The following is a 26,342-nucleotide window of genomic DNA, read 5'->3' as shown; positions in this document are numbered from 1 at the left end:
CTTATGAAGTTCTTATTTTCAAAAGTTTTGAAACAGGCTGCAATTTGAGATTGAGATAAACTTCTGTTAATTTTTTAAAAGATTTTAAAAGTTTTTCTTTCAGTCCGTTAGGCTTCCGTTCTGAAAGCGGAAGCAGCAAAAGATAGATTGGTCAGTAAACACGTTGTTCAGCTCAACCCTTGGTAGAACACCGTTTTTTCGCTCCTTTCTTTCCCGATATCTTGTCTTTTGCCAGAAAAAACGTGAATGGGAAAAACGGAAAAGTGTCGTTGTTGTAAGATACTTCACCGGAATGATGGCATGTCAGAGTTCCGCCGCAACAACATGTGGACAGACATGATCTTTTCCTCGCAAACTTTGTGAACGTGGCCGTCAACGAAATCAGGGTGGATGCCATGGATAAGTTCGTAGATCCTCTTTCTTGATGCATCCATAGTTATTTGAGCCTCGAGCTAAGTTATTTTACTCTTTTAGCGATAACGATAACGAAATGATAATGAATTTAATGCTAAAGTCACTGGCGTATAAATCCACTTAGGATTCTCCAACGCATTTTACTGCAATTCGTGATCGTTGAGGTTTTGGACAGCGTGTTGGCTTCTAACTTGCAGGACCAACCAATGTTCAACTCAGTGTTTTTATCCTCCCAGACAAGTCTGATACCAATTTGCCGACCTCGGATGGATTAAAGGCTTGGTTTGCACCGGGGCGGTTTCGATCCATCAACCGTGCGGCTTCTTCCTTTCTAACCGCCTGTAGCAAGCTCTTTTGGACAAATTTATATATATATATATATATATATATTCTACATTGCTGCTCTCTTCTTTTTGGGGATCTTCTTCTATTCTATCTCAGCAAAGCTTCATAATCTCGGATTAGGACTTCGCACATCCGCACTTCATCCTAATCCTCTACTTGAGAGATTTCGGAGACGGGATTTCAGAAGGACTTTTAAAATGTCGCCTAAACTCGTACATTCGTAAATACGTTTGGGACGAGACTATCTAATTTTTTACGAGATGATCTCATTTTTTGTCAGTACTGTGCAATTCAATGTCTTCCCAAAATCCAACTGGAGAATTTATTATTTTTTAGTTGATATTGGTCTCAGAATTTCAAAAACAAGGCAAAAACAAATTCGCATTTTTTTGCCAACAGAAGAAACAGTGAACTTCGAGAAAACAGCAGCGCAGATTCTAACCAACTGATTTCCTCCATCTGCTTCTTTTCAGTCACAGATCTTGTTCTCAGTTTAGTATTTTCCCTGTATTTTTTTAGAATTAGTACAATATTAGAATGGTGTTTCTGTTGATATTTCTCTGTCTAAAGTATTTTCGTAGACTAACGTTTCTACAAATATCGCTTTTATCCTACTTATTTAATTTTACTATTACTATTCTATTTTATTTTGTCTTGTTTTTTACTTTTTAAAATTTTATATTCACCTTTATTTTGTTTTAGTTATTTTATTTCGACCCCATTTTTATTTTATTCCATTGTGACTTTTATTTAATTGGATCTCACTTTCATATAATTTTTAATGTATCTCGTTCACTGTCGAAAAAAGAACTATCCACAAAATTGAAGCCTGCACATCAAATGAAGTTAACTGCCATTTGATGTATAAGGCTTAGTTTGCTCCACGTCTTTCATCTATGCATGAAACTCCAGAAATATTTTCTACAGCTTCGGAACATCTACCGAGATCGATCATGGTTCATGTCTTTAACAAACCATACCTTCTTTTACGCTCAAACGCTTCCGATCTCATGGAACTTCCGCCGACGGATTGCTTCTCTCAATTTACGGCAGCATACCACAAAATTGATAATGATGGAATCTCTCCAGGAGAACATAGGGCTAGATGAAGATAGTCAATGAGGTTTTCTTTACCGCATTTTCAAGTAAAACCTATGGATAGGGTGCTGAAGTAATCGGTGACCATGGAAAGGTGGCGTTACAAGGTGCCTCGTTGGAGGATTCGTTCAGCAGGGCCGTTTTCCACTTTCTTTTACAGGACAATTAACGGGGAATGAATGAGAGACGTCTATATACGAAAACTACACTCCTGAAGTCAATCTCGTAGTATGCTGCATTAAAGATTGCTTGTTGCGACATTGTGACGTACGGTAGCAAAAAGAAAAATGCACGACGCATCATAAAAAGCGTAGTTTCTTATTTTTTCCACTAAAATAGTAGGGTCGACGAGGTTCAGTTCGAACAGTCGGAAAGTTGAGAACCGTGGATTTGGTTATCACGGACGGACAGGACTGCGTAAAGAATCGCTCAGAACTTCTAACCAGGACATCTTCCGCAAATCGATATTTGCCAATATACGTCTCCACAATTGAAATATCAGATGATTGCATAAACAAGATAAACAACACGGCAAGATAAACTTTAAAAACAACAACAAAACAGGTAGAATTCTTTAAGAAATGGTCATCTTGAAGACATCACCCCACGAATCTGAGGTGGTACGGATTTCAGGTGGTGTATTCGTATACGGGATAGTAGATTATGGGTGATTCCGTCCATTTCTTCAAAACTGCCGTAAAAGCCGGCCCAGAAGATGCGGCCCGTGCACAAGGCCGGCGCGCTCCAATCGAACTCGTTGTAGAAAATAGCGCACCAGGACGCCCGAAGTCGAATCTTCCGGGCCATTTTTTACGGCGATTAGGAAGAAGTGGACGGGATCACCCTTCTCTTCATAATCTACGATCCCGTATACGAATATTCCACCTGAAATCTGTAGGGTGATGCCTTTAATCAAAGGTATGGTCTCCATTGCTCTTTACGTTTGTCAGCTTCTCAGCGATCTCCTCAGTTGGAAATCTATGGGATTTTCCCCACTAAAGAACTAGCAATATCGCCATCAATGCCAGAAAGCTGTCCATATCTTCCAAAGTGGAATATTCATTTCGACAAGTGCCAAACCACTTTTTAGTTGTCCGGAAAGCAGAAGCAGAACCCAATTAAACGCCCGAAATGTTTTTTTTGTGCAATCTCCAACTGTCACGACGTTTCGAAATCCATATAGCTTTACATTCCATAAATACGCTTCCGTACGTTATCCGTAGGGTGAAAAAATCCCTAGAACATAAGTCGACTTGTTTGAACGATACTTGACAATGAAATGATGCAAGACACTTTATCCTTTTCAGTGTTTGCAAAAAAAAAAGTGGACAAAATCACAAGGCAATACAATTTAGTTCCATCCGAAAAAAATTATGCGCAAACTTTTGCAATCACCAAATACTGTATTAGTTCCTACAACGAGAACACGCGTTTTTTTTTTGTACCCAAAAATTTAGGTAAGTGATGAAGCTCAGATTGTAGTACGAGAAAATCTCTATCATCGTATCAAAGACTCTGTAGAAAGATATTTATTTTATATTATTATATTTATATTTAGAACATTTTATATTTTGTAGAAAGATAGATAGATATCTAGATATCTCAATATATACCAATTTGCCTTCTGTTTATACGTTCTTTAACTGTTTTACGTGCACTGTTAAAGAATCTTCTCAAATGAACGTAAAACAGTTAAAACTATTAAAACAAATACCACAAGAAGAAAAAAAAAATGAGGAAAAGGAAGAAAAAAAAACTCAAAGAAAAACTGCAACCGCCGAAGTTATTTCCACTTTAGCACCTCTTCAATTTTCTCATTTCAGAGGTAGGAGCTAGAAGTAATTAAGCGAGACCGCTTTTCTTTCTCGAAAAATGTTCTTAGTGCTTAAGAATACAGTAAGTAATAATGCTATACATTACTGTATATTATATTATATATTATTGTCATATAACAATTATTAAGTGCCCTAAAACATATTGCGTCATGTGATATAATGATAATATTGTAGTAATAGATGTATAGAATATTGAGGAAGAACTATGTAATCCTTCCTGGAATTTCACACAAATGCATATTTCCAGAGTGATTAGTATTGTACATAGCTAAAATATGTAGATCAATAGTAATATAGCAAATAAATACGTAAAAATAAATAAATAAACAAATATAATAATAAATAAATACGCGAATAATATGATAAATAAAAATTACTCACTAAATAATCATGGTGTTTATTTTTTCCAACGCAGCGTTGTCAAAAAGTTACTTATTACTCGAATTATTAATAATAAATAGATTTAGTAGAAGATTTTCGAAAAATGTAACCTCTGTCAGCTATTTATTAAATGTAGAATTTTTTTCAAATCCTCAAATATCAAATGAAATCAAACGAATATAATCAATCAATCAATCAAGCAAATATAATCAAATAAATAATCGATTATCCTCGGTGCATCGGACGTCTTTTTTGTGGTGGATTTTCGCACGGTGGATAAGCAAAAATCGGGATAACGAGAAGCACATGTACTGTCCTTGAGGAGGAGAGAGGAGAGCCTGCATGGTTATTTTTCCCCATCCTGCAGTCCTGTAATCGAACAAGAATTGTCCTTCTCAAGGATACCAGCGTTTCTCGTTATTCCGGTTTTTTCTTATCCGCCGTGCGAAAATCTACCACAAAAAAAAGATGTACCATGTTTCGTGGATAATTGAAGTTCTCACACCAAGGCAAGAATCCAGTCCATGACTTCACTGCTCTCCACATAGTTCAGCTGAAATGCTCCTATGTTTCTTTGTGATCCCTTTCACTCTCGAAGGTGTAGGATCCCTCCCCGAGGGGCGTGTCTCAGGGAGAGCGCGATTTTGACTTCAACAGCATCGATCCTGGCTGGACTTTACCGACAACGACGACGACGACATGCTGCCGGCGGTGTTCAGGTCCTAATCGTCCATTCGATTCGATTCCACTACGTATAACGTTCCCACGAAATCCATACGCTGTGATCGCTGTGTAACGCTATCTATCGTCTTATCGTCTCGTCTTCTCGTCCGTGTCCGTACTTATGTGATCTACTTAGCCACAGCGGATTTGCTGTTCGGCGTGCGTACCATGCTTTTTGATTTTAATGGCATGCTTACAAAACATCTTTTTCTCGCTGTTTTTCTTATTCATTACTCTCAAGGTGAGTAATTTTTTGTTTTTTTTTCACGGGAAATCCAAGTAAAATCCCTATTGAAACGGCTATTACATGGTTTAAAAGAGCTTTAAATAAATAACTTCTCAATTAACGAGATTGTAGCTTACTTTACTAATGAAAGAGGTAAGTACATACAATTAAAAACTGGTCGTCACAGTTACCGAGCAAGAAATACTGTGATATTGATCAATTGTGTGGTAAAACAGGTGTGTTTCAAGTGTTGGATGGCCGAATTTTTATTAGATAAATGTCTTGTTTGCATTAAAAATGCAACTGTGGACTTTCCATGGATGTCAGTCACATAAAAATGTTCTCTGCTTCTGGATTGAATTTAGTGTACCAAACGAATAAATGTAGTTTTGTTCGAATAATTTCGCTGCTGTTTTATTTTTTTGTGGATGTCGATCGCTCACTGACGCTGAGCTCACATAATGCATGGTTACACTTCTGTTTGTTGTTGCTGCAGTGGAATCGTTGATGCGAATCGTTGCTGGAATCCCTCGGATCCGTGTGAATTCCGGCATTGATAAGCTATGTGGGCCCAGGGCAGAGTGGATTCGCATCAATTCCCCCTCCACCCCTCCTCCACCCTACGGTTGGCACTTTAATGCCCGTCAAGCGTTCACCTAAAATGTCTTTCCGGCTCTTCTCACCCGAAACGATTCATCAACCACGGGACGAAATCTTATTTTTCTTTTTCCGGGAAAAAAACCTGATACTAGTGCATTTTGTGGATTTTGATTTGTATCCGCCGGCGAACCGCGTGGAGCGGAGCGAGAAGCGGGAGGTGAGCGATAGGGCGATATGAGCGCCCTAGCAGCCCATACGAAGAATCTATTGGTAGCAGCTTATTGCACGGAGGGAAAGCGAGTCTTCGACCCTTGACATATTGGTTGAAACCAACAGTGGGGAAAGCGGCTGCCGGTGACGGAGCTCAGTCACATTGGGGCTAATTTCAATCCCATACCAGCCTGGATGGAACCTTGGCCATTTCTAATTCATCTAAATTGACATCTATAGAAATTGTAAGAAAAAAATTATAAATTAAATTCGCTGCAATAGCTATAGATACTAAGTAAGTAAATACGTTAAATTAAGTTAAACGTAATTATTATAATTGTACTAAGTAAGTAAATAAATAAAATAATTAAAAATGGGTATAGATAAATTATAAATTGAAATTAAATTGGATAGATTCCGAACAATCCTAATACTAAGACTATTAGGCGTTAGAAAATCGCCATAATCGCTAAATCGCTCGTTAGAAAATTCGACAACTCATTTCAAAGGAACCAGCTAGTCCTCAAATAAAAATGGAAAAATTCTAGCTATTTAGGAAAAAGTAAAATTTGTGTTGAAAAAAATATTTTCTAAGATTGTAACATTGTTGTTTAGCAACCTTAAGCTTGTCATTTTTCCAGAGATAAAGGATGAAATGATCGGACCCCTTTCAAGCGACCTCAGTTCCCTTGTGATACGATTATTTTTCAATTTATTTCCTATAAGCTCAGCGTCCAATTCCAAATTCGATTATATGAAGAACGTCAACCTTGTAGCTAACGAGCTAGAGACACCTACATAGGATCAATAAGTCGTCAAAACCGCGTTGTGGTCATCATTTGCGATGGAGAAACATTAATTTTCGTAATTTTTGCTGTGAAATTGTCGAGGAACCTGTTCAAAAATATATTTTCTCTAAATAGAAGTGCTCCTGAAAATCTTCTACCGGAACACTTTTTCAAATGAGCAATTTTCAAGGGAGAAAAAATTCTACTTGGAAGAAATTTGAAATCGAAGAATAATTTCTTTTTCAATAATTTGAAATAATAATTTGAAATCGAAGAAGAGTTTCAATGATTTTCAGAAATCAAGTTCCGGAAGGAGAAAAAAATTCGAAATTTAGAAGTATGAGTCCACAGTACATAGTTTTCTTCAGTTCTATTAAAAAAAGTTACCTTTCTCTCAAATTTTAACTGTTCCCATATTTTTAGAAATTTTCAATTTCATCAACTTTGCTGCAGTTTTTTGTTGTTTCTTCCTTTACAACCCAAAATTTGTTTTAAAATTTAGTACAAAGATTGGTCCATAGCCTAGCAGTGAGCAGCGTTTATGAAGTGACGTTAATTCATCCAATTCGCCAATTTTGACTATTAAAAAAATAGCAAAAACAAAAAAAATTGTCACTATAATTCTGTGGAAGGTATTAAGATTAGTTTGGATTATGTGTAGAAGAACACTAGCCTATGTGTTCCCTGTGAAATACGCAAAAAAAAATAAAAATAGAAGATAAATAAAAATAAAAAATGAATAATGTGATTTTTCTCAACAGAAAAATTGCTTCAGCTGCGTTGAAATATGGAAACCTTCTATGAACCATCGTAAAAATGCAAATACGTGTTTGTTGTCTCCAACAAAGCAGCATAAATTAGAACCTTTTTTTGTAAAATTTTCTCCCTCCAAGGAGGTTTTGTATATAAATAAACACAAAATTTCTCACATTTTTCTTGTATCCTTCCATCTAACCTGAAAGAGGACCCATTTCTAAGATTTCACTCCTCAAATAATAATCGATTTGTTAGGTGAAAATTGGACTCGGCGAGAAAATCCCATTTCTTTTTTTACCCGACTAACAATCTTTTGAATGTTATCGTTTCCTGTATCCGCGGGTTGGGGAGAGGGAGAGGAGGGCAGAGGGGACTGAAAATCACAACGATGTTACCTAGGAGCACACCTGAAAACAATGGAAAATTTATGACAGAGCTCTCGGGTCGATTTTCGCTCATCACGTCACCTTATTGCAAACATCTGACTGGATAATGAGGGGACTGGAGCAGAAATAAAACATCCGAAAAATTTCTAGAGTGGGAAGCTATCGTTTCCGTAAAAAACCAACTATTTCTTAGCTTTTCAGCTATTATACTTTATTTCTCAAATACAATACCGTTACTGTCTCTCCATTAAGGATTCGTAGCGAAAAAGCAGAAACCGAAAGATATAGTGGAGATGGAACAAGAACGACAACGATGGGATGTGAAAGCACAAACGATGCCGATACGTAGCCATCCGGATGCTCATGGAAGGTAATTTTTGTGTTTCCTGTGGTTTCTGCTGCTGTGTAGCTTACTTCCATAGAATTCAGGCTTGCCTCATGGATTCAACAAAACGCCCGTTCCTATTTACCGATCCGTCATCCTCAAACTACGCTCGACGTTCACGTTAGCGCTGGTCTCTACCAGATAGTGGATTTGGTAAGGAAATTTCCCTACAGCAATGAATTATTGCATCCGTAAGATTTACATATTTTTTCGCATCCGTTGCAAATTCCTGTACGGGTATCAATTTCTATCCGGAACGTTCCCACGTAAATCTTTTTCTTTGCCTCGTCGCTCATCTGATTAATGTGTCCTGTGACGTACGTACATTCGTACCTACGGATCAGCACTAAGCAGCCACAAAGACTGGCTAATCGAAAAGTTACCTCGTTTTCCATTTTTTGTCCATCGACCCCTTTCAGCATTTCCGTTTAGCATCCGGAAGAATAGGCCCGTCGAAACAACTTTGCATATTCTTCGATTTTCTTCGTCTTCTTCATTTTTCAAGAGAAAGTTATTTTTGAGCAAGTGGTGGTAATCAAATAAGTCTCAGTTGTCCACTCACGATAGCTGACTTTGTGCTACGTCAATCTCCCCGGGGACCTATTGCACAGCCAACCGACCGGGGCGGGGTCCACATCAACCCCCGCTCCCCCCTCGCCCTCACACCGCAGTACCTTGTACACATTCATTCATTCGATTGCTTTTGCATGCAAAAGCAGAACGAGAGGGATGTCGAATACATTTTCCCGAGAAACGAAAAGCAAAGTGAAGCATTAAGAGTTCGAAAAAAAAATCCAAAATTACATACAAATTTTATAAAATTCAAAATTAAATACAAATTAAAAAATAAATACAAATGGCAGCCAATGAGCACTTCGTTGTGGAAGTCGTAGGCAGATTTCACACTCAGACTTTTTCAAAAAAAAAACTTTAGAGTTATTTCCTAGTTCTGAGGCGACGCTCATGTCGTAGTTAGGATTTAAAAAATCCAAAATTATAGACGAATTAGATTTTAAGCATTTTAAAAATCCAAAATTACATAGAATTTAGATTTGAAGGATTTTAAAAAATTCAAAATTACATACAAATTAGAAGTCACATACACATAGCAGCTAATGAGCATTTTGTTGTGGAAGTCGTAGCAAGATTTCACATTCAGACTTTTTCAAAACACTTTAGAGTTAGTTCCTTAGTTCTAAAGCGACGTTCATACCGGATTTAGAGTTTAAAAAAATCCAAAATTATAGAAAAATTAGAAATTACACACACATGGCAGCCATTGAGCGCTTGGTTCTGGAACTGGTAGCCGGATTCCAATCTCAGAACTTTCCCGAACCACTTTAGAATGGTTTTCTTAGTTCTAAAGCGATCCTAAGGTCATTTCAAGACAAAATTGCTTTTGTTTGATCGTTCCCGATTAGTATCGTTCGCTTAGGCGAAAGCTCGGAATGAAAGCGGCATAAAAATTCCCGGAAAATCATCAGAAAAGAGATGACATTTTTCTTATTTTACGTGGCTCTTCCGAGGAATGAAACCTCCGGATATGCGTGTCCCGACTGCTATTCTACATCTATAACATGGTTTTTATTCGAGGGTGTACAAAATTTGTTGCATGACCATTAAAGATGAACGAAACGCATAGCTACGAGTAAAAGCAGCCCTGATGCGATAATTTCGGAGGAACCTGGATACTATTACTATGATCCATATTTAAAATGATTTTTGGGTTTCCGCTTACTCCACTCTTTGAAAGCGTTAACGTTCTCGTACGAAAATAAATAATGAAGTCATTTCCTATGAAATTTTTGACTTTTTTCGCTTTTTCTCGGAAAATTAACAGTCAACACCTAACATTTCTCTTTAAAAAAGTGTTTTTCGTTGTTAAATAACGGTCATAGGGCAAAACCAGGAATGAGAAACTTCTACGGATCTAAGATTTTAAGGTCGGGCATCCTAGAGACTAATTAACTAATTTTACGGAGAAGGAGAGTCCTTTTTTTTTCTTTTTCATTTCTGGACTTTTGAACGTTATGGCAATAGTGGTTATTCGTCTGTGAAGTGTTCAGGAATAATTTATTAGGAAAAAGCGTAGTTAATGTCAAACACCACAAAAATATGACTGCAAAAATCAAAATTTTTTAAAAATCTCATTTCTTCTTTACATTAAAATGAAATTAGGTAGGAATAGGAAAGAAAAGAGAAATTACTACTAATTAACTACAGCATCATTCACAACTGGAAAGTAATTTTTTTTTTGCTGAAACTTTTCTAAATTGTAAATTTTCTAACTCTGAATTCTGATTCTAAAAAATTCTAAATAATAATAATGATAAAAAATAAATAAAAATAGTAATAATATAATGAAAATCCAAATGCGAATGGGGTTGTATCGCTTAAATTTACGCTAATCAAGCCATCCAGTTTAATGAATTGATTCAATTTCAATTACAGTATGCAAGTATGTATGTGTTCTCTTGGAAAGCATCAATCCCAGCTAGGAACTAAGAAAGTGCAGTTGGTTCGCCCAAAACCCATCAGTCATGATGAAGTTGCTCTACGCGTTTGAAACAGTGTCCTGACGAAAGTTGGATGTCATGTCTGGTAGCCCCAACATTCGTGTTCACATCCAAGAATAACTTAAAGGCATCACCTCACGAATTTGAGGTGGTACGGATTTCAGGTGGAGTATTCATCCGTATACGGGATCGTAGATCATGGAAAGAGGGAAAATCCCGTCCCTTTCTTCCTAGTTGCCGTAAAAAAACGGCCCGGAAAAAGATACGGCTTCGAGCGTTCTAGCGCACTATTTTCTACAAGGAGTTCGATTGGAGCGCGCCAGCCTTGTGCACGCACCGCATCAGGCCGGGCCGTTTTTTACGGCAATTAGAAAGAAATGGACGGAATCAATCAAATCCGTACCACCTCAGATTCGTGGGGTGATGCCTTCAACCTCAGCAGTTATTCCTCGGCTGTTGTCACCCGGAAAAGATCCCTCAATGACAGTTCCTAGTGTTAACAGTTACGTCAAGGATTTCCTTATGAAGTCAGCGAGTAAGGAACTAATTAGACTAATCATCTCCAACAATCGATGTGTTTTTTTTGGTTGTTTAGATTCTTTAGAGAATTATTTTAATCGAATGGAATTAACTTAATTTATTTAAGGAACAAAAAACGTTGTTTTAGAGCTGTGAAAGCGTGAAAGTAATGGTAAAGTAAATAAAGATGTTGTCTGAATGCATAAACACAGAACTAATTGTGTATACGGTTAGCCAGTCCGTTTGGGACCCATCATCGCATTCAAACTCATCATCGTCCGAGGTTTACGAACGCGTGCCCGGCATATATAACAACTTCCGGAGCTCATTGATGCGTCATGTTGGCGTTTTTATCCTCTCAGACAAGCCAGGTACCAATTTATTGACCCCGTAGGGATGAAAAATTTGGTTGCACTGGAGCGGTTTCGAACCACCGATCGTATAAGCATAGGCATATTATCGGCTGTTACTCATTCCCCTTGGTTACCACCTCCTCACCTTCTTCTTCTCATCGAAGCATTTCTTGGATCTCAGAGAAAAAAGCAACTGATTCGATTGTTTCTATGGATAATGTCACAGCGTTAAAAGCTTCCCATAGATTCTTCCGGAAATCATAATGTCAATACAGAGTGGAACTAACGAAAAACAAACAGTAGACTGATGAAACCTTATTCCATAGACGTTTGTTGACCCGGTAATCCATTTTCGTCGCTTCCTTCCCTTGTATTTTTCTCTTTTTGATATTTGATATTCATGATAGAAAAAAAGGAACCAGCAGTGTTCAAAAATTGTGCAATCCTTCATTTTGGCAGTCAGAGAACGATCAAATCACATTCATTTCATTTTCATCGAAAGTTAGTCAACATTCTAAATATATCAAAAAGCGGCAACATATATATATATATATAACTTATTTTATATTTTATATTATTCATTTATATTTTATGGCATTTTTTGGGCCCGGTGTGGTTAGGGGTACTCATGCGTGAATTTTCTTACGATGTAGCATAGACTATTTTATCGCATTTATTCATTTATTAATTCGAGAGGACCACAGGATACACGGATTTGTGAAGCAATCACAAAATTATTTTCTCAAAAAAAATTTAGAAAAAAAAATGTTGAATATGTTCGAAGTCCTTTATTTGGAAGAGCTTTCCTTATCTTAAATCTGCAGAATTTGCACATATGGCTCTGCTCTCTCATCTTATTCGATAATCCTTCCATCCGTGATTGACGTAGCAGCAATAAAAAAAGAAGTAGTAAACAAACGAACATTTCCGATTCTGAGCACTTCCGTTTACGGTTACGGTATCTCGACGACGAGACGCATTTCTTAGAAATTCATCCTTGACCTTAAAGATCACTACTTACTTACCCTTCTAATTCTTTTTGTGGATTTTTTACCGTACTAAAAATAAAAAGTATGTTCATCAGTCAAATCTACATCTAAAAGTCACTTTTTTTCTGGGAAGAAATTTCCGGAGTAAAGTGGCCTGCTTTCGAAAGCGATGTTACGCTCTAAAAAGCGTAATTATACCGGATACGAGTGAGAAAAACATCTCAGAAATGCTTATTCGCACGATAATAATTGAATAGCGTTTGAATATGATGGAAATAAGAAGTGGTTGCTTTTCGTTATCCACAGAACAGCTGCATCCTGAAGAAATCAGTGATCTCTGACTTTTTATTGTGATAGTTCGGTACACATCATTAGAGCAGCTGTTTTGTCTTGGCACCTAGAAATGTTTTCTTCTGAGAATAAAATGAGCCTGGTCAACTTCGTTTAGGAGAGAATACTGTGTTTTTCTTTCCAGTTTTTAATTAGTTAAATTATGTAAAACGAATAAAAGCATTTCTTGATGTTTGCTTCACTGTTTGAGCTACATCCATGAAAAATCCAGTAAATGAACTTATTCGTTTGGGCACTTTAGAGCTTTTCATGCAGAAATGTTAGCATTTTTATTAGGACAACAACAATCCATGCGAAATAGTAGCATTAGGAATTGTCCACGCTGTTGATGCACTAATTTCTGGTCTAGCTGCTAGCACTCAACCCCAATGTCCAATATATTAGGCCTTGAGAGAATAAATACGATGGAAATGAAACCTGCGAGGTTTGTGGCGCTTAGCGAAGTTGCTAAGAGGTTCCACTGCGACTCTACGATCGATAAATAGTTCAAAACTGCCCCAACGCCAACCAAACCTTCCATCCCTCCTTGGTCGATAAATTGGTACCAGACTTGTCTGCGAGGATAAAAACACTAACTTGACATATCGGCTGGCCCCTACAAGTCATTGCATGGGCCAGTTATACGTTCGTGAACCTAAAACGATTCTGAATTGAAGTGAACGTGGTGCTGCATCTGAAGCGGATTGACACTTTATCCTCGATCCCCGATCCGATATTATTTCATTGCCTTTTTGACGTAGGCGCAGTGATGCTCCATGGCAAAATCGACTTCGTTGTAGGATAAATATTTCCACTGCAAAAATGAGTGGAGATATTTATCCCACATATATTTCTGGTGATTCATTTGCTGAAAACCTTGTTGGTTAGCACTATGTCCAAGCCTGTCCTCCATTTATCCGCCAGAGCTTGTTTATTCACCTCTATAAATGGTACTGAATAAGAGCACAGATGGTCTACGAGTGCTGGGGAAGGACCGTTTAAAACCAACTCCTAGATTACCTTTTGACTGGTAGGAAAACGAAACAGCGGATACATTTTCTTATCCACTACTCAATTCCACGAAAAAAAACGGATGTTGAAAGCAAAATCACACATTTTTTTTGTAAATTTCAGAATATGTTTGTCCATGTAATGCCTACATAAAAGCAAGGATCAGTGCTCCTCCAAGATCCTAATCTATCCTATCTTAAGTCCTAAATTAAGTTATACTTAAAACCCTAAATTCGAATATTTATTTCAGGACATGTAATGCAGTTAAAAATAAGATTAACGTGTGCAGTATGTAGTTGGTGCTGGTGTTGGTGACGGCACTAAAATTATTTCTCCATGAATCGCTAGGATTTTTCTGATTTTACGTACTTTTTTTTTTCGATGTGACGGGAAGGAAATGGGAGGTATCGAAATAAGGACCAGTTTGATGTGCCTGCTTCAAGAAGCAGCGCGTCACTGAATTTATTTCGCCACGTTAAAAGCACTCTACCTTTTTTTTAATACATAATATCCACTTTTTATTTTATTATTTATTATAAATAATTCATTCAGTTATTTACTTCTTGTTGAAACAGCAATTGGTTATTTCCATTTATTTTCTATTTCCCTCTGTTTTATTGCTACTATTACGTAGTAAGCCCACAAACGTATTATTGCTTAATATAAGAGGCTAATATGTATTTAAAAAATCTCTTACGCCTCAATCCACTTGGGATCCACCATCATGTTCTGCAATTCGAAATTGTTCAGAATGCTGGAATAGGAACGCGTGTTACTGTAAATAGCGGGGATCAATCAATATGTGAAATCTGTTCATGATCCTAAGCTCTAAAGAATGTCATATCCGAGTTTATCCTCTCAGGTACGAGTGTAGTGGCAATTTTATCCTCCTTCCAGACAAGCCTTCTACCAGTTCATCGACCCCAGAAACATTTGAAAGGATTGGTTGGCATGGGGACGTTTTCGAACCATCCATTAGTGTAGTCATAGTCGAACCTTTTGCCGACTGCGCACTACATCCACGTCACCGCCACCTTAGGTTCATATTCAAGGCCACCCTTGAAAATTCTCGTAATGGGAACTTTTTTCTCAGAGACGGACCTATACTCAAGGAATTACGTTGATTCAAATGCAGAAACAATTCCAACATCCTGAATAAATCCGTCTTAACTGAACCGTATCTCGAGCTTTTCTTCTTAAGAGCTGTTTTGGAAGGTGTAGAACAGACTGAAGAGCAGGAGATATGCATTTAATCTAAGGATCCGAGGATCCATCACTGGAATCTCAATATCTCTTTAAAGTGTGGATGTAGCTACAAATAAGAATAGTGTATATGTATCCCCTGCGCTATCGTTGTTCGCCAATTTCCTCGAGCGGGCACCAGTAACACTTCCATCTTTGTCCCGAACTCGCCCAAAGGTTGCCCAGAGGTTTCCCTCCTCACGAGGAACTTGAAGGGCATCATATTTTTCCTTGAAGGACTTCGTGAAAGGATCTGATCTGAGCATCAGGTCAACGGTCTTTCTGCGATGCGTTTAATATAAATATTATATTATATAAAATATATAAAATTCAAATGATTCTGTGTTATGTATATGCAACCAATCGCCAGCTACTCTTTGAAAAATCCAACAAAAACAAAATATTTTCCGATTATCAAAAACCTTTGGTGTTGGGATTTACATCGTCCAGCTGTGCACATATCGCTTGCGGATCAATAAAAACTAAATCACTTTTGTTCTACTCTCCGTACATACCTTTGTCAAAGTAATAGTAAACAAGGTTAATTTTTGAATTTTTGTGTTTTCGCTCAATCAAAGGAATATGATTAGATCAGCAGGCTAATACAACTAAGAAATTTTAGTAAATTTAGTTACAAAAAGTGAAAAGAAAATGAATATAATATGAATATAAATAGTATAATACAATAATAATATAATAATATAAAATAAATATGAATATAATGATTATAATATGAATATTTTGAGAAAAAAAATGCAATGTTTGAACGATTTAAGGAGCTAGCAAATTTAGTTAAATACTTAGATGACCTGTCTTCACTGAACATGGAGGTCCCAGCGCTTTTTCCAGTTGTTTCGTTCCTTCGCCATACCCATCCAAGGGTTTTCAAGGGTTTTCGTGAGTGACGAGATCCTCGAACCGTGTCCAGTTGAGCACTCAGTTGGTGCACCCGTGCATCGAACACGTCACCCAATCTCATTGGTGTACACCATCGTTAAAGAAAACGGATAGGACATTCCCGCTACCCACGACTGTAACTGTGACTCTGCTCAGGACCAATTGCAGAAATCGCTGACCAATCGATTGTGTGCTTGATCTGATTTTTTTGATCGCTATATGCCTTGGGACCCACTCCAGCGTTCTTTTAGTCCACACGTCATCGACTCTTCTCATTATGTGATGACCAGCCCATCTATGCTAAGTGAATTCTAATGAGCTCTACTCTGCATACATGTAATCAAGGTCCCGCAGCGAAAGCGCACTGAACTATGACGTTCGTTATAATGGATTCTTTTCAACTAACTACTGAATGTAATTACTCTTCGGCGGCATGCATGTGATAATAATTGTAATGTCTCAGACATGAACTATTTATGAGCTATGAGAGGCTTTCCTTGAAAGTAATAGAGGAACGAGGGAATTAAACGCAGCATACTACGAATCTGTCGTGATGAGGGAATCGGAGGGAAAAACTGGAGATGTGGCTGTAGGTTACGGAATCCGGAATGGTTCCGCTCATCTCTTTTTAATAAAAAAAAATGGCGTAAAAAAGCGTGGGAAGTGCTTTAGTTCCTACGAGGTGCGGTTAGAACGCTCCTCTACGTACTTGTTTCGGCCCCTTCAGGACGTTATTCATTATTATCATTTGAATAGGCTGATTAGAAGACAACAGTGATCCTTGACCGAAAAAAAAAGGACCAAAGAAGCCGTTTTTTTAACGATGATTAGGGAGCAAAAGCGGAACCACCACGGATCCACAACCTCATCTCTAACTTTCCCCGCCGATTCCCTCATCACGTCATATTCCTGGTATACTGCCTTTAATTCGACTGCACTTTGGCTTATCCCATTTTCTCCGGCATACGTGGTCCCGTGCTTCCAGGGCAGGAGTGAGGACAAGGAAGTAGCTGGCGATATAATTTTCGCATTGAATAGCGCGTATTTATCCTTTCAAAAAGAAAACAATCAAAAACAAATCGATAACTACAAAGAATAATCAACACACTTCTTAGGTTCATATCCAAGGTCACCCAAAAAATTAAAGGCAGCATACCACGAATCTGAGGTAGTGCAGATTTCAGCACAAGCACCGCACAAGGTTAGCGCGCTCCAATCGAACTCCTTGTAGAAAATAGTGCGCCGGAACACTCGAAGCCGTATCTTCGGGGCCGCTTTTCTACGGGAATTAGGAAGAAATAGACGGAATCACCGCCTTTCCATAATATGCTATTCCGTATACGAATACTCCACCGGAAATCCTTACCACTCCAGATTCGTGAGGTGATGCCTTTAATAGTTTTTTGGATGACTGGTAATGGGAACTTTTTCCTCAGAGACGGATTTATACTCGAGGAATAACGCTGATTCAAATGCAGAAACAATTCCAGCATCCTGAACAAATCCGTCTTAACTGCCCCATATCTCCGCGATTTCAGTTTTTAAACACCAATTCATCCAGAACAAGCGATTATCGCATATTACCGTAATAAAGAGCAATAATAATTATTGCCCACGATTCATTTTTTGTAACCGACAAGATTATTCGAAAATTTTCTATTTCTCTCGTAAGACAACGGTGCTAATTTAGCCACAAAGATGCTAAACGTTTATAGTTAAAATTTATAATCAACCAATTACTCCCTTTTCATTATTTCTTTAACCTTTTCAAATTATCTTTTTTTAAATCTGCAGGAGTTGCATAGAATTTTCAATTTTAAAATAAGCTCTTAAGTTTTTCCCTAAAACAAAGTGGTCCCATTTTGTAATAGTCGTGATGTGGTCCCGGTTCTAGTTCCCGAAAACTTTGAAATATTTTGAGACAACAGCCGATAAATGAAGTTTTAAAATAAAATAAAAAACATGAACTCGGTCATGAAGAAAAAAAGGATCGCTCTATCACAAATCCCTCCGAGAAAAACTTTATATTAATTTAATTCTATTAATTTTATAACAACTGACTCTAAATTACCGTCGCTACTCGAAGAGAATACAAATTCCTCAAAGGAGTGTTTTTTTTTTAAATATTTCATTGGTTTTTTTTTGCACGGATCGTATTCTTCCTTTGCGCTGGCACACGCTATTAGCCACTGCTTTGACGAACTCCGCTTAATAGCAAGTACTGGATCTCCTCAAATAGGCAAAAATGTTTTTTGTTTTCCATTTCCATAAATTAAAGTACGAGAGAGATGGTGAACGAAATGAAGGATGGAGTATCGGAAGTTTATCGGAAAGTTCGAAAGGACAAGAAAATGAAGGAAAGTGTATAGGGGCTTTTATGCATGTAGGATATTCATGAAGTTTTTTCTTCGTAATTTTAAAAAATAAAGTTAATATCCTGGGATTTTCCTAACTGAAGTGATCTCAGCCACAACACATAGCAACCACATAGAAAAATAATACAGAAAACTGCACTGTTTACAAGAATTACCGTATGGTTTTCAATTTTTTTTCGGTTTTTTTTTGGTTTTTGGATGTTTGGAGCATTTCCTCTTCGCACTCTGTTCAAGCGAATTCTTTCACCGAAAGAAAACCGTTCCCGTTCAGGCGCACAAATAAATAAACAAACAAATAAGTAACTCTAAATAATTTGGAAATAATCTGTGAACTAAATGGACAGATTTATTTTATTGCATTTACGTGTATGTTTACACAACGTGATCGGAAAAAGCCTTGCTGGCCGAACAAATTTCTTCAGGATACATGTTTGAGAAGCCGTCAGCGGATCTCTGAGCAGTTGTCAAGGGTACCCAGTTAATTGCTGCAAATTTGCATTTGCACGTGGTCATTGTAAAGATTGATGTCTGCTATTCCGGGAAAATATTTTTCCGGAGTGAAGATGAACAGCTATATTATTTATTTATGTATTTACTTATTTAACGCTCAATGACGTGACAAAAAGGATGCGGCAACGATAAGTACAGGATAAATACAGTAAATACATAGAGAAAAGACAAAAAAAGAATACAACGAGAAGGGATTAGGTCAGTGCACATACGACTCGAGCCCAGGTAATTTAGTACTCCTAAGTAAGTTAAGTACTTAAGTAAGTTTATGTTTTTAAGTTGAGTTACTTTATTTAGTATTGTATCTGTTTTTGCTAAGAAAATGCCCTTTTTGTGTGGCTGAATCTCCCCACAGTAAAGCGTCCGAGAATGTTTTTGCTCATTATTTATAACAACAATTCCTGTGTGCAATCAGCGTATGCTGGATGTTTGTCCTGAAAAATTGCAGTTGTCCTGAGATAGCCTTATGTACTCGCTGGACACAGTTATTCGCAGATATTTCCTTCTTTTGCATAGGGGTGCGGAAATCAAGCTCTCACTGTCCAGGATCCACAGTGGTTCTGCACAGGACCGGCGACACAAATCGCTTTCGCTGCATAATCCCGAATTCACTGGATGTTAAATCATTTTTTTAACCATTTCAAAAAAAAATAATGTATGTATTTTATTTTGTGTATTTCATATTCTATTTTTATTTATTGGTATATTCGTGATTTTTTTTGTTAAAATATTCTCGTGTATTTTATGATATCCAGGACCGTCTTGGAAAGTGGGGCAACTTTGGGGAAAGGTTAAGAATACGAGAGAATTCTTGGATTTTACTCTATACACCTTATATTTTTGAATTTATTCGTATGCCTCTGAATTTTTAAAATATCTCTATGTAGTTTTTCACATCCAGACAAGAGAATGGGACGATTTCGAATGAGGTTCAGAATGACTCTCGTTTCCCAAACTGAACCTCCTCCATTGCATTAGTATGGCCGGATCACATCAATCAACTCGCTTGGCAGGTGGCAGTTCGATTGAAAAAACGAGCTCCGGCAAGCTATTTCAGCCCTATTTTAATGTGAGGGTATTCTCGCACGAACCTAATGGAAAATCCATGGGAACATCGCATAGTCATCCCTGGATGTTGAAACTGTTTAACCTTGAAATTTAGATAAACTCTACATTATGGCGTAATAGAGCGTAAGAGGGTTACGTACAAGGCCAAATCTTTTTTTAAAATAAATATAACTAGAAAAATCAAGTGTAAATAAATTAATTTTTTTTCGTAAACAAATGCAATTTTTCTATGATCTCTTGAATTTGAAAGCCCTTTCATTCAAAGTTCAAGGAATACTTAGAAATAAATAAATAAAATTAAATAATTCATGAGTTCAAAGCTCGTTTCAACGGTAGCATGGCGAGTTTTGTTTCGAAGAAGAAAATCGTGTTCTTTGTCTTATTTTGTCTTTTTCAATTGCTATTTCACTTTCAAACAGTAATTACTATATTTAGCTAGTATGATAATAGTAATTACCGTAACAATTACCATTTTACCTGAGCTGATCGAAGTTAACGGAAGGTTGCGACGCTCTTTCTAAGAGAAACATGCGACAACACAATCCAGAAGGGAGATAACGAGTTTTCTAAACGGACTTTCTAGATTTAAACTCAAACTTTGTTAAACGAACTCTAATGGAATTTTTCCGGTATGTGCATATAAATATGTGCGTAGGTTTCTCCATGTAATTCGTGCAATTCAGCACGAAATTCTCTGAAATCGACTGAAAATACGGAAAAAGAAGAGAATGATGCAATTCATCTTGCATCGCTGCACAATTTTGATAGTTTTGAATTGCAAATTGTCCGATAACAAAAAGCATACTTTTTATAACAGCGCCATTCTAAAGGAATAAAATCAAATAGCAGATATCAACGCTATAATATCAACGCTCCAGCTTCGTGAGATACTGTAGAGTAGGGATAGTTCTAAATATATGAGCAAAGATTTCCCAACATACTGCTCTCCCTCTTCCCTCATGTACTTTGATCCTGTGAAAATAAAGTAAAAACACAAACAGAAACATTCGAAAATATCAGTGAACGACACTGATCATCTCCTATTTCTTCAGAAAATCCTCTCTCCTGCTTTTCCTTTCTTTCTTTCTCCATTCATTCATTCATTCATTCATTCATTCATTCATTCATTCATTCATTCGTTCATTCGTTCTTCATTAAACACAATCATTCATCCACGCACTCATTCGCTCGTTCATCCATTCATTCATTCATTTATCCATCCGCTCATTATGTCCATTCATCTATCCATTCATTCATCCACATGTTCATTCAATGATTCATTCATTCCTCCATTCATTCGTTATGTCTATCCATTCATCTATTAATTCATCCATTAATTACGTCTATTTTTTCATTCGTCCTTTCACTATCCCCATACATTAATTAATTAATTGATTAATTAGTCCATTCATTCATTCATTCATTCATTCATTCATTCATTATGTCCATTCATTTAATTCATTCGCCTATTCATTCATTCATTTTTCAATCCATTCATTATGTTCAATCAATCATCCGCCAATTCATTCGTTCACTCATTCAACCCCGAAAGCAATCCAGAAGTGGGTCGCAGTATTTTTATGCTGATTATCACAAAGACATTGTCAAAAACATATAACAGGGAATAAGTCTTGTACATTTTCTATTATTTTAGGAAAGTTTTGAGAAAATTTCTCCTTCTATTCTTAGAGAGAAAGTATCCTACAGCTTCATTTGTCAAAATTTTTCTTACAAAAATATTTTTATTCTAGAAGATTTCTATTTTTGAGGGGCAAAATTTCCTAGGTTTCATTTCATCAAAAGCTTGCTTACATCAATAAAAATTCGACTATTGATTGAAAAAATTAAAATTGCATTAATAATACCTCTAAAGTGGTTTGTATGATTTCTGTTATTTTTATAATACATTTTGTAGCGTTTTGGAAATTTTGCTTATTTTAGGATCAGAAGAACAACCTAGCTACCGTATCAGCATATTTTGATGTATGGTGGGTGGACGAATTTCTCGGATGGAATTCCACGGATTATGAAGGAATCACTAAAATATTTGTACCAATGACTTGGATATGGAAACCGGAATTCTACATGTATCACAGGTGATTTCATATGTTATACTTCCGAGAAGAGCGGGTGTAGCGCAGTCGGTTAGAGGTTCCGCTGTTGCTGCAACATAATCGATCGGAGGTTCGATTCCGCCCTAGTGCTCACCAAGCTTCCCATCCCTCGGGGGTCCATAAATTGATACCAAACTTGTCTGGGAGGATAAAAACACTGACTTGAGGCATCGGCTAGCCACCGCAAGACATTGCATAGGCCAGTTACACGTTCGTGAACCCGAAACGATTCTGAATTGAAGTGAACGTGGGGGCGCATCCCGAGTGGATTGACACTTTATCCTCAATCCCCGATCCGATATTATTTTATTGGTTTTCCGACATAGGTGCAGTTATACTCCGTTGCAGAATCGACTTTTTTGTAGGATAAATATGTCCTCTGCAAAAATGAGTGGACATATTTATCCTACATATATTTCTGGTGATGCATCTGTTGAAACCTTTTTGGATAGCAGTATGTCCAAGCGTATTGGGACGTGGGGCGCATCCCATGCAGAATGGTTAATGCCATACACTTTATCCTTACCCTTTATCTTTTATCCCTTAGCCTTTATCCTTATCCCCTATCCTTCATCCTTGATACTTCCGAGAAATTACTGTTCTTTGGCCCCGTAAGGGGTTTACGTACATATATGAGACATTGATATTTGTAATTGATAGCGTGCACGAAAATGCGCTCAGTCACGCGTACCTCTTCCGTCATTGTCCTAGCGCGCTCGTTATTGACTCAAAATCAGAGCTAGAGGGATGAATTCTGTTTGATAAAATATGTTCTTCCACCGAAAGCTACCAACCTGTGATCGTTTTGATCAACATGGCAAAAAAATGAAAAAAATCAAGATTAAAAGAATAGATAATACTCACATATTCACTTTACAAAATTCACTATTATTCCGTTTTCTTAAAGAAGGAAAACATTTTATACTCACTTCCATTTTTTTTAACAAAATTTTCTTTACATCAACGTTTGCTAACATTTGAACGATAGCGGGTACCTGCTAGAAAAGGCTGGACAACATTTTCTGTTTTTTGTTTAGCTTTATTTTTGAGATTTTAACCGTAATTTTTGCAAATTAATTACTTTGACTTAACCGGCGAGCCACGGTGACTAACCACGGCCTGACGACGCTACTCGCATCATCTTCACCCGGATGTGTCCTACTCTAACATACCCAAGCCTATCCTGTTTGATCTCCAGTTAGAGCTCCTAAAGAATTTATTCATCTGTCGCTATTATTGCAAATAATCACTAATAATAGTCTCGACAAGGGCGGGTGTGGCGCAGTAGGTTAGAGGATCCGCTGGCGCCGCATGGTCAATGGTTCAAAACCGCCCTAGGTTTGCCAACTGAGCCTTTCATCCCTCCGAGGTCGATAAATTGGTGCCAGACTTGTCTGAGAGGATAAAAACACTGACTTGATCATCGGCTGGCCCCCGAAGGTCACTGTATAGGCCAACACGCGTTCCAATCAAACCTCAACGATCCCGAACTACAGTAGAACGCTTTGCGCATCCCAAGTGGATTGATACGCCAGTGACTTTATCCTTTATCCTTCAAACAGTCGTTAAATAAATACTATAAATGACCATCGATCATGCCTAAGAAAGGGATTCATTGTATGCATTCATTAATTTTCGTTCTGAGATTTGGAGTCGTCTTTAGTTTGTAATAATTACGTCAAGAATGATTTTTCTTTAAAATTATCTGGAAAAAATTCGAGAAAAGGGTTCTTTCATTCCTCAAATTCTTGGAAGTATCAGGTATTTTGAATGGATGTGGATAGTGGGCTAATTCCTTGAGGACATCGATTAAGAGGTACATGAGAACATTTTGATTAACAATTGAAGGCACTAAGCTCATTCTAAACGACTAGCGCACCAATTTATGTGGTCGTTAACTGAGCGAAATGATCTCCATCTGGTGACTATTGATCGTGTTGTTGGAACGAAAAAGCTGATTGGGGTTTTCGCTGAAGGTGCAAATTACATATACATAATTTCTGAGTGGAAAGAAACAGAATGATTACCTCCATCACATTACCGCTGGGAATATTTCTTGCTGTACATACGAAAAATGGGAGGCAATTCAAAATTTTTCCATCCACATTCCACAAGTTTCCCGCAATCATCGTCAATATTTTGCCGGGATCTTCCGATAGAAATGGAAATTTTTCACGAGAATTTTAAAATTTCCCCCAAAAATCAGTACCAACATTTTCTTCCATGATATATCCTATATATGTAACCATAAACACTTCGCCAATTTCCACGTGGAGAGCGAACGCCCTCCTTGTAGAGCTGACTGGGGGTCAAAGAAGGTGGCCCTCAAGATGTTTTTTGATAATTATTAGCGGAACGAATCTTAATTTTCCCCATAGAAGTACGGAAATGTGTGACTACGTTGCTTGTTTTTATCATTTATTATTCATTTTTATTTTTTATTTATTTATATTTTTTTATTATAAATATTTTTATTGTTAAATAAAAAATAAAGAAATCAAAAAAAGATGAGAAGAATTTTGTAGAGAATTCAAAAGACTCATGTGCATAAGATTTATATATAAAATTAATATTATTTACAATCATATTACATTTTCACATAAAATTTATATTATTTGAAACTTATTGTTTATTATTTATTATTTATTTTTTTATCTTATTTTTTATTGTTCATTTTTTTATTCATGGTTTGATAGTTCATATTTCAGTATTATTTCAGTATTTTACGTCTTTTGAAGGATGTTCTGCACTGTTTATTTACAATTTTCCATTGATAATCATCACAGAATCCATGACAAAAACGGTAACGAAAACTGTACACATACCGTATATGGGCGATGTAAAAACTATCTATTCTCTTGAAAATAAATTCTATTTGAGAAATCTGTTTTTTTCCCTGCTCTTTAAGTGTTCGAATTTATTTGTTGTTGAAAAGGTGCTCTGTTTTTTTTCTTGAACTTCTGGATTTAGGCTAAAAATTAGACAGACTGGGCAAAGAGAGAAGGCAGAGGTTTTGGTGATCTATAACAGACAGTTTTTTTTATCCCCTTACAAAATATTTGCAAAATAATCTCTGTATATTTGATCTACTTATGCTCCTCTATTATTTAATTTAAGCAAAATTTCAGATAGTAGACTTAATTATTCACTTCTGCTTCCGATATTCGCCGATATACGTAGGTCATGGATTTCTTCATCGTAAATGCCAATCGTTTTTGAGCTCCATCGCTTTCGAAAATATTTTCTGTGAAGTTTTCTGGATCGCAGGTATTGCTAGTGCGAAAAAAAAACACTCACCTGACCCTGTTTACGGATGTTTCCTCCTCCTTCGTTTTAAAGACTGCAAAGGGCCAGTATTAGTCTCTAAGTAATTATGACTGTTGTTCCTTACATTCACTTTACATGACTTTAAGAATGGATTTTCCACCGTAACTCTGCTAATTACTGGATTTCTTTGCAGTGTGTACGGTCGTGTACCGGAATATGCGCCAGATGCACCAGCTCAGATCCAATCGGACGGTCGTGTTCGAATGTTCGTGTCGATCTCATCGAAAAGCTTCTGTCCCATCAATTTCAAACGATTCCCGTTCGATTCGCAAACATGCTCCTTCTCGGTGAGATTTTCTTTTTCAGGAATTTCAGGATTTTTCAGTCGTAATCCCTTCTACCTTTCTGTTCCTTTTCTTCCGAAAAAAGCAAATCGTTTTTCTTTCGTTTTGTTTTCCAAAAAAAAACGTAAGAAAGTGAACTTCCAGGTGCTTCCACGCCTGAAGAGGATTATAACAAACTGATTCCTTCCTACAAAGTACTCACCTTAGAAAATCTCTCTTAATTCTAGATTTTTACGGGAACGTAATCATGCAACCTTTACATTATTCAACAATCTTCTTAGAAGATATATTTAATGCGTAAAAATCACGACGTCCTTGTTTCCCTTATAATTTTCCTTGCTAAAAACCGAAAAAAGGCAGTAGATTAAATTCCGAACAGAGCACAAGAGGATTTTTTTCACAACTGTCAAAAGTCCAAAAATGAGCAGAAAGAATGAGTGCATTGCGTTCACGAACGAACTTTCACGTTCCAAAATCACTGCGGGTTTTGATCTACGGTGGGGAGGAGCTTTAAGCCCTATAAAAAAACCCTTGTGACTTGTAGTTGTAGTAAGTGATGGTCTGTTACGTTACCAAATCCAGGAAGTGAGGAAAGCATTAGCCGATGTGTTTTCCTTTGAATTTGCCAATCGTTTCGATACTTTCACTGTTCCTGGATGA

General features: G+C 37.0%; 1 protein-coding gene across 2 annotated transcripts; it reads left to right on the top strand.

Moving 5' to 3' along the window:
• Positions 1-4,964: 4,964 nt before the first annotated feature.
• RB195_000653 (uncharacterized protein) lies at positions 4,965-26,342 on the top strand (the record flags this gene model as incomplete). Of its 2 annotated transcripts, none has more annotated exons than XM_064197115.1 (6): positions 4,965-5,037; positions 8,015-8,132; positions 8,192-8,300; positions 21,899-22,053; positions 25,532-25,685; positions 26,265-26,342. In XM_064197115.1, the coding sequence occupies 6 exons, from the start codon at positions 4,965-4,967 to the stop codon at positions 26,340-26,342; spliced, it is 687 nt and encodes a 228-aa protein (XP_064052996.1). The 2 variants fall into 2 exon arrangements, with proteins under 2 accessions (XP_064052996.1, XP_013292858.2); XM_013437404.2 differs by having other exon boundaries at positions 4,986-5,037.

The sequence above is a fragment of the Necator americanus genome, chromosome IV, assembly GCF_031761385.1.
Source record: "Necator americanus strain Aroian chromosome IV, whole genome shotgun sequence".
NCBI classification, from domain to species: Eukaryota; Metazoa; Nematoda; class Chromadorea; order Rhabditida; family Ancylostomatidae; genus Necator; species Necator americanus.
Note: the sequence above shows the minus strand (reverse complement) of the source record. Positions and strands in the feature narration are given on the sequence as shown.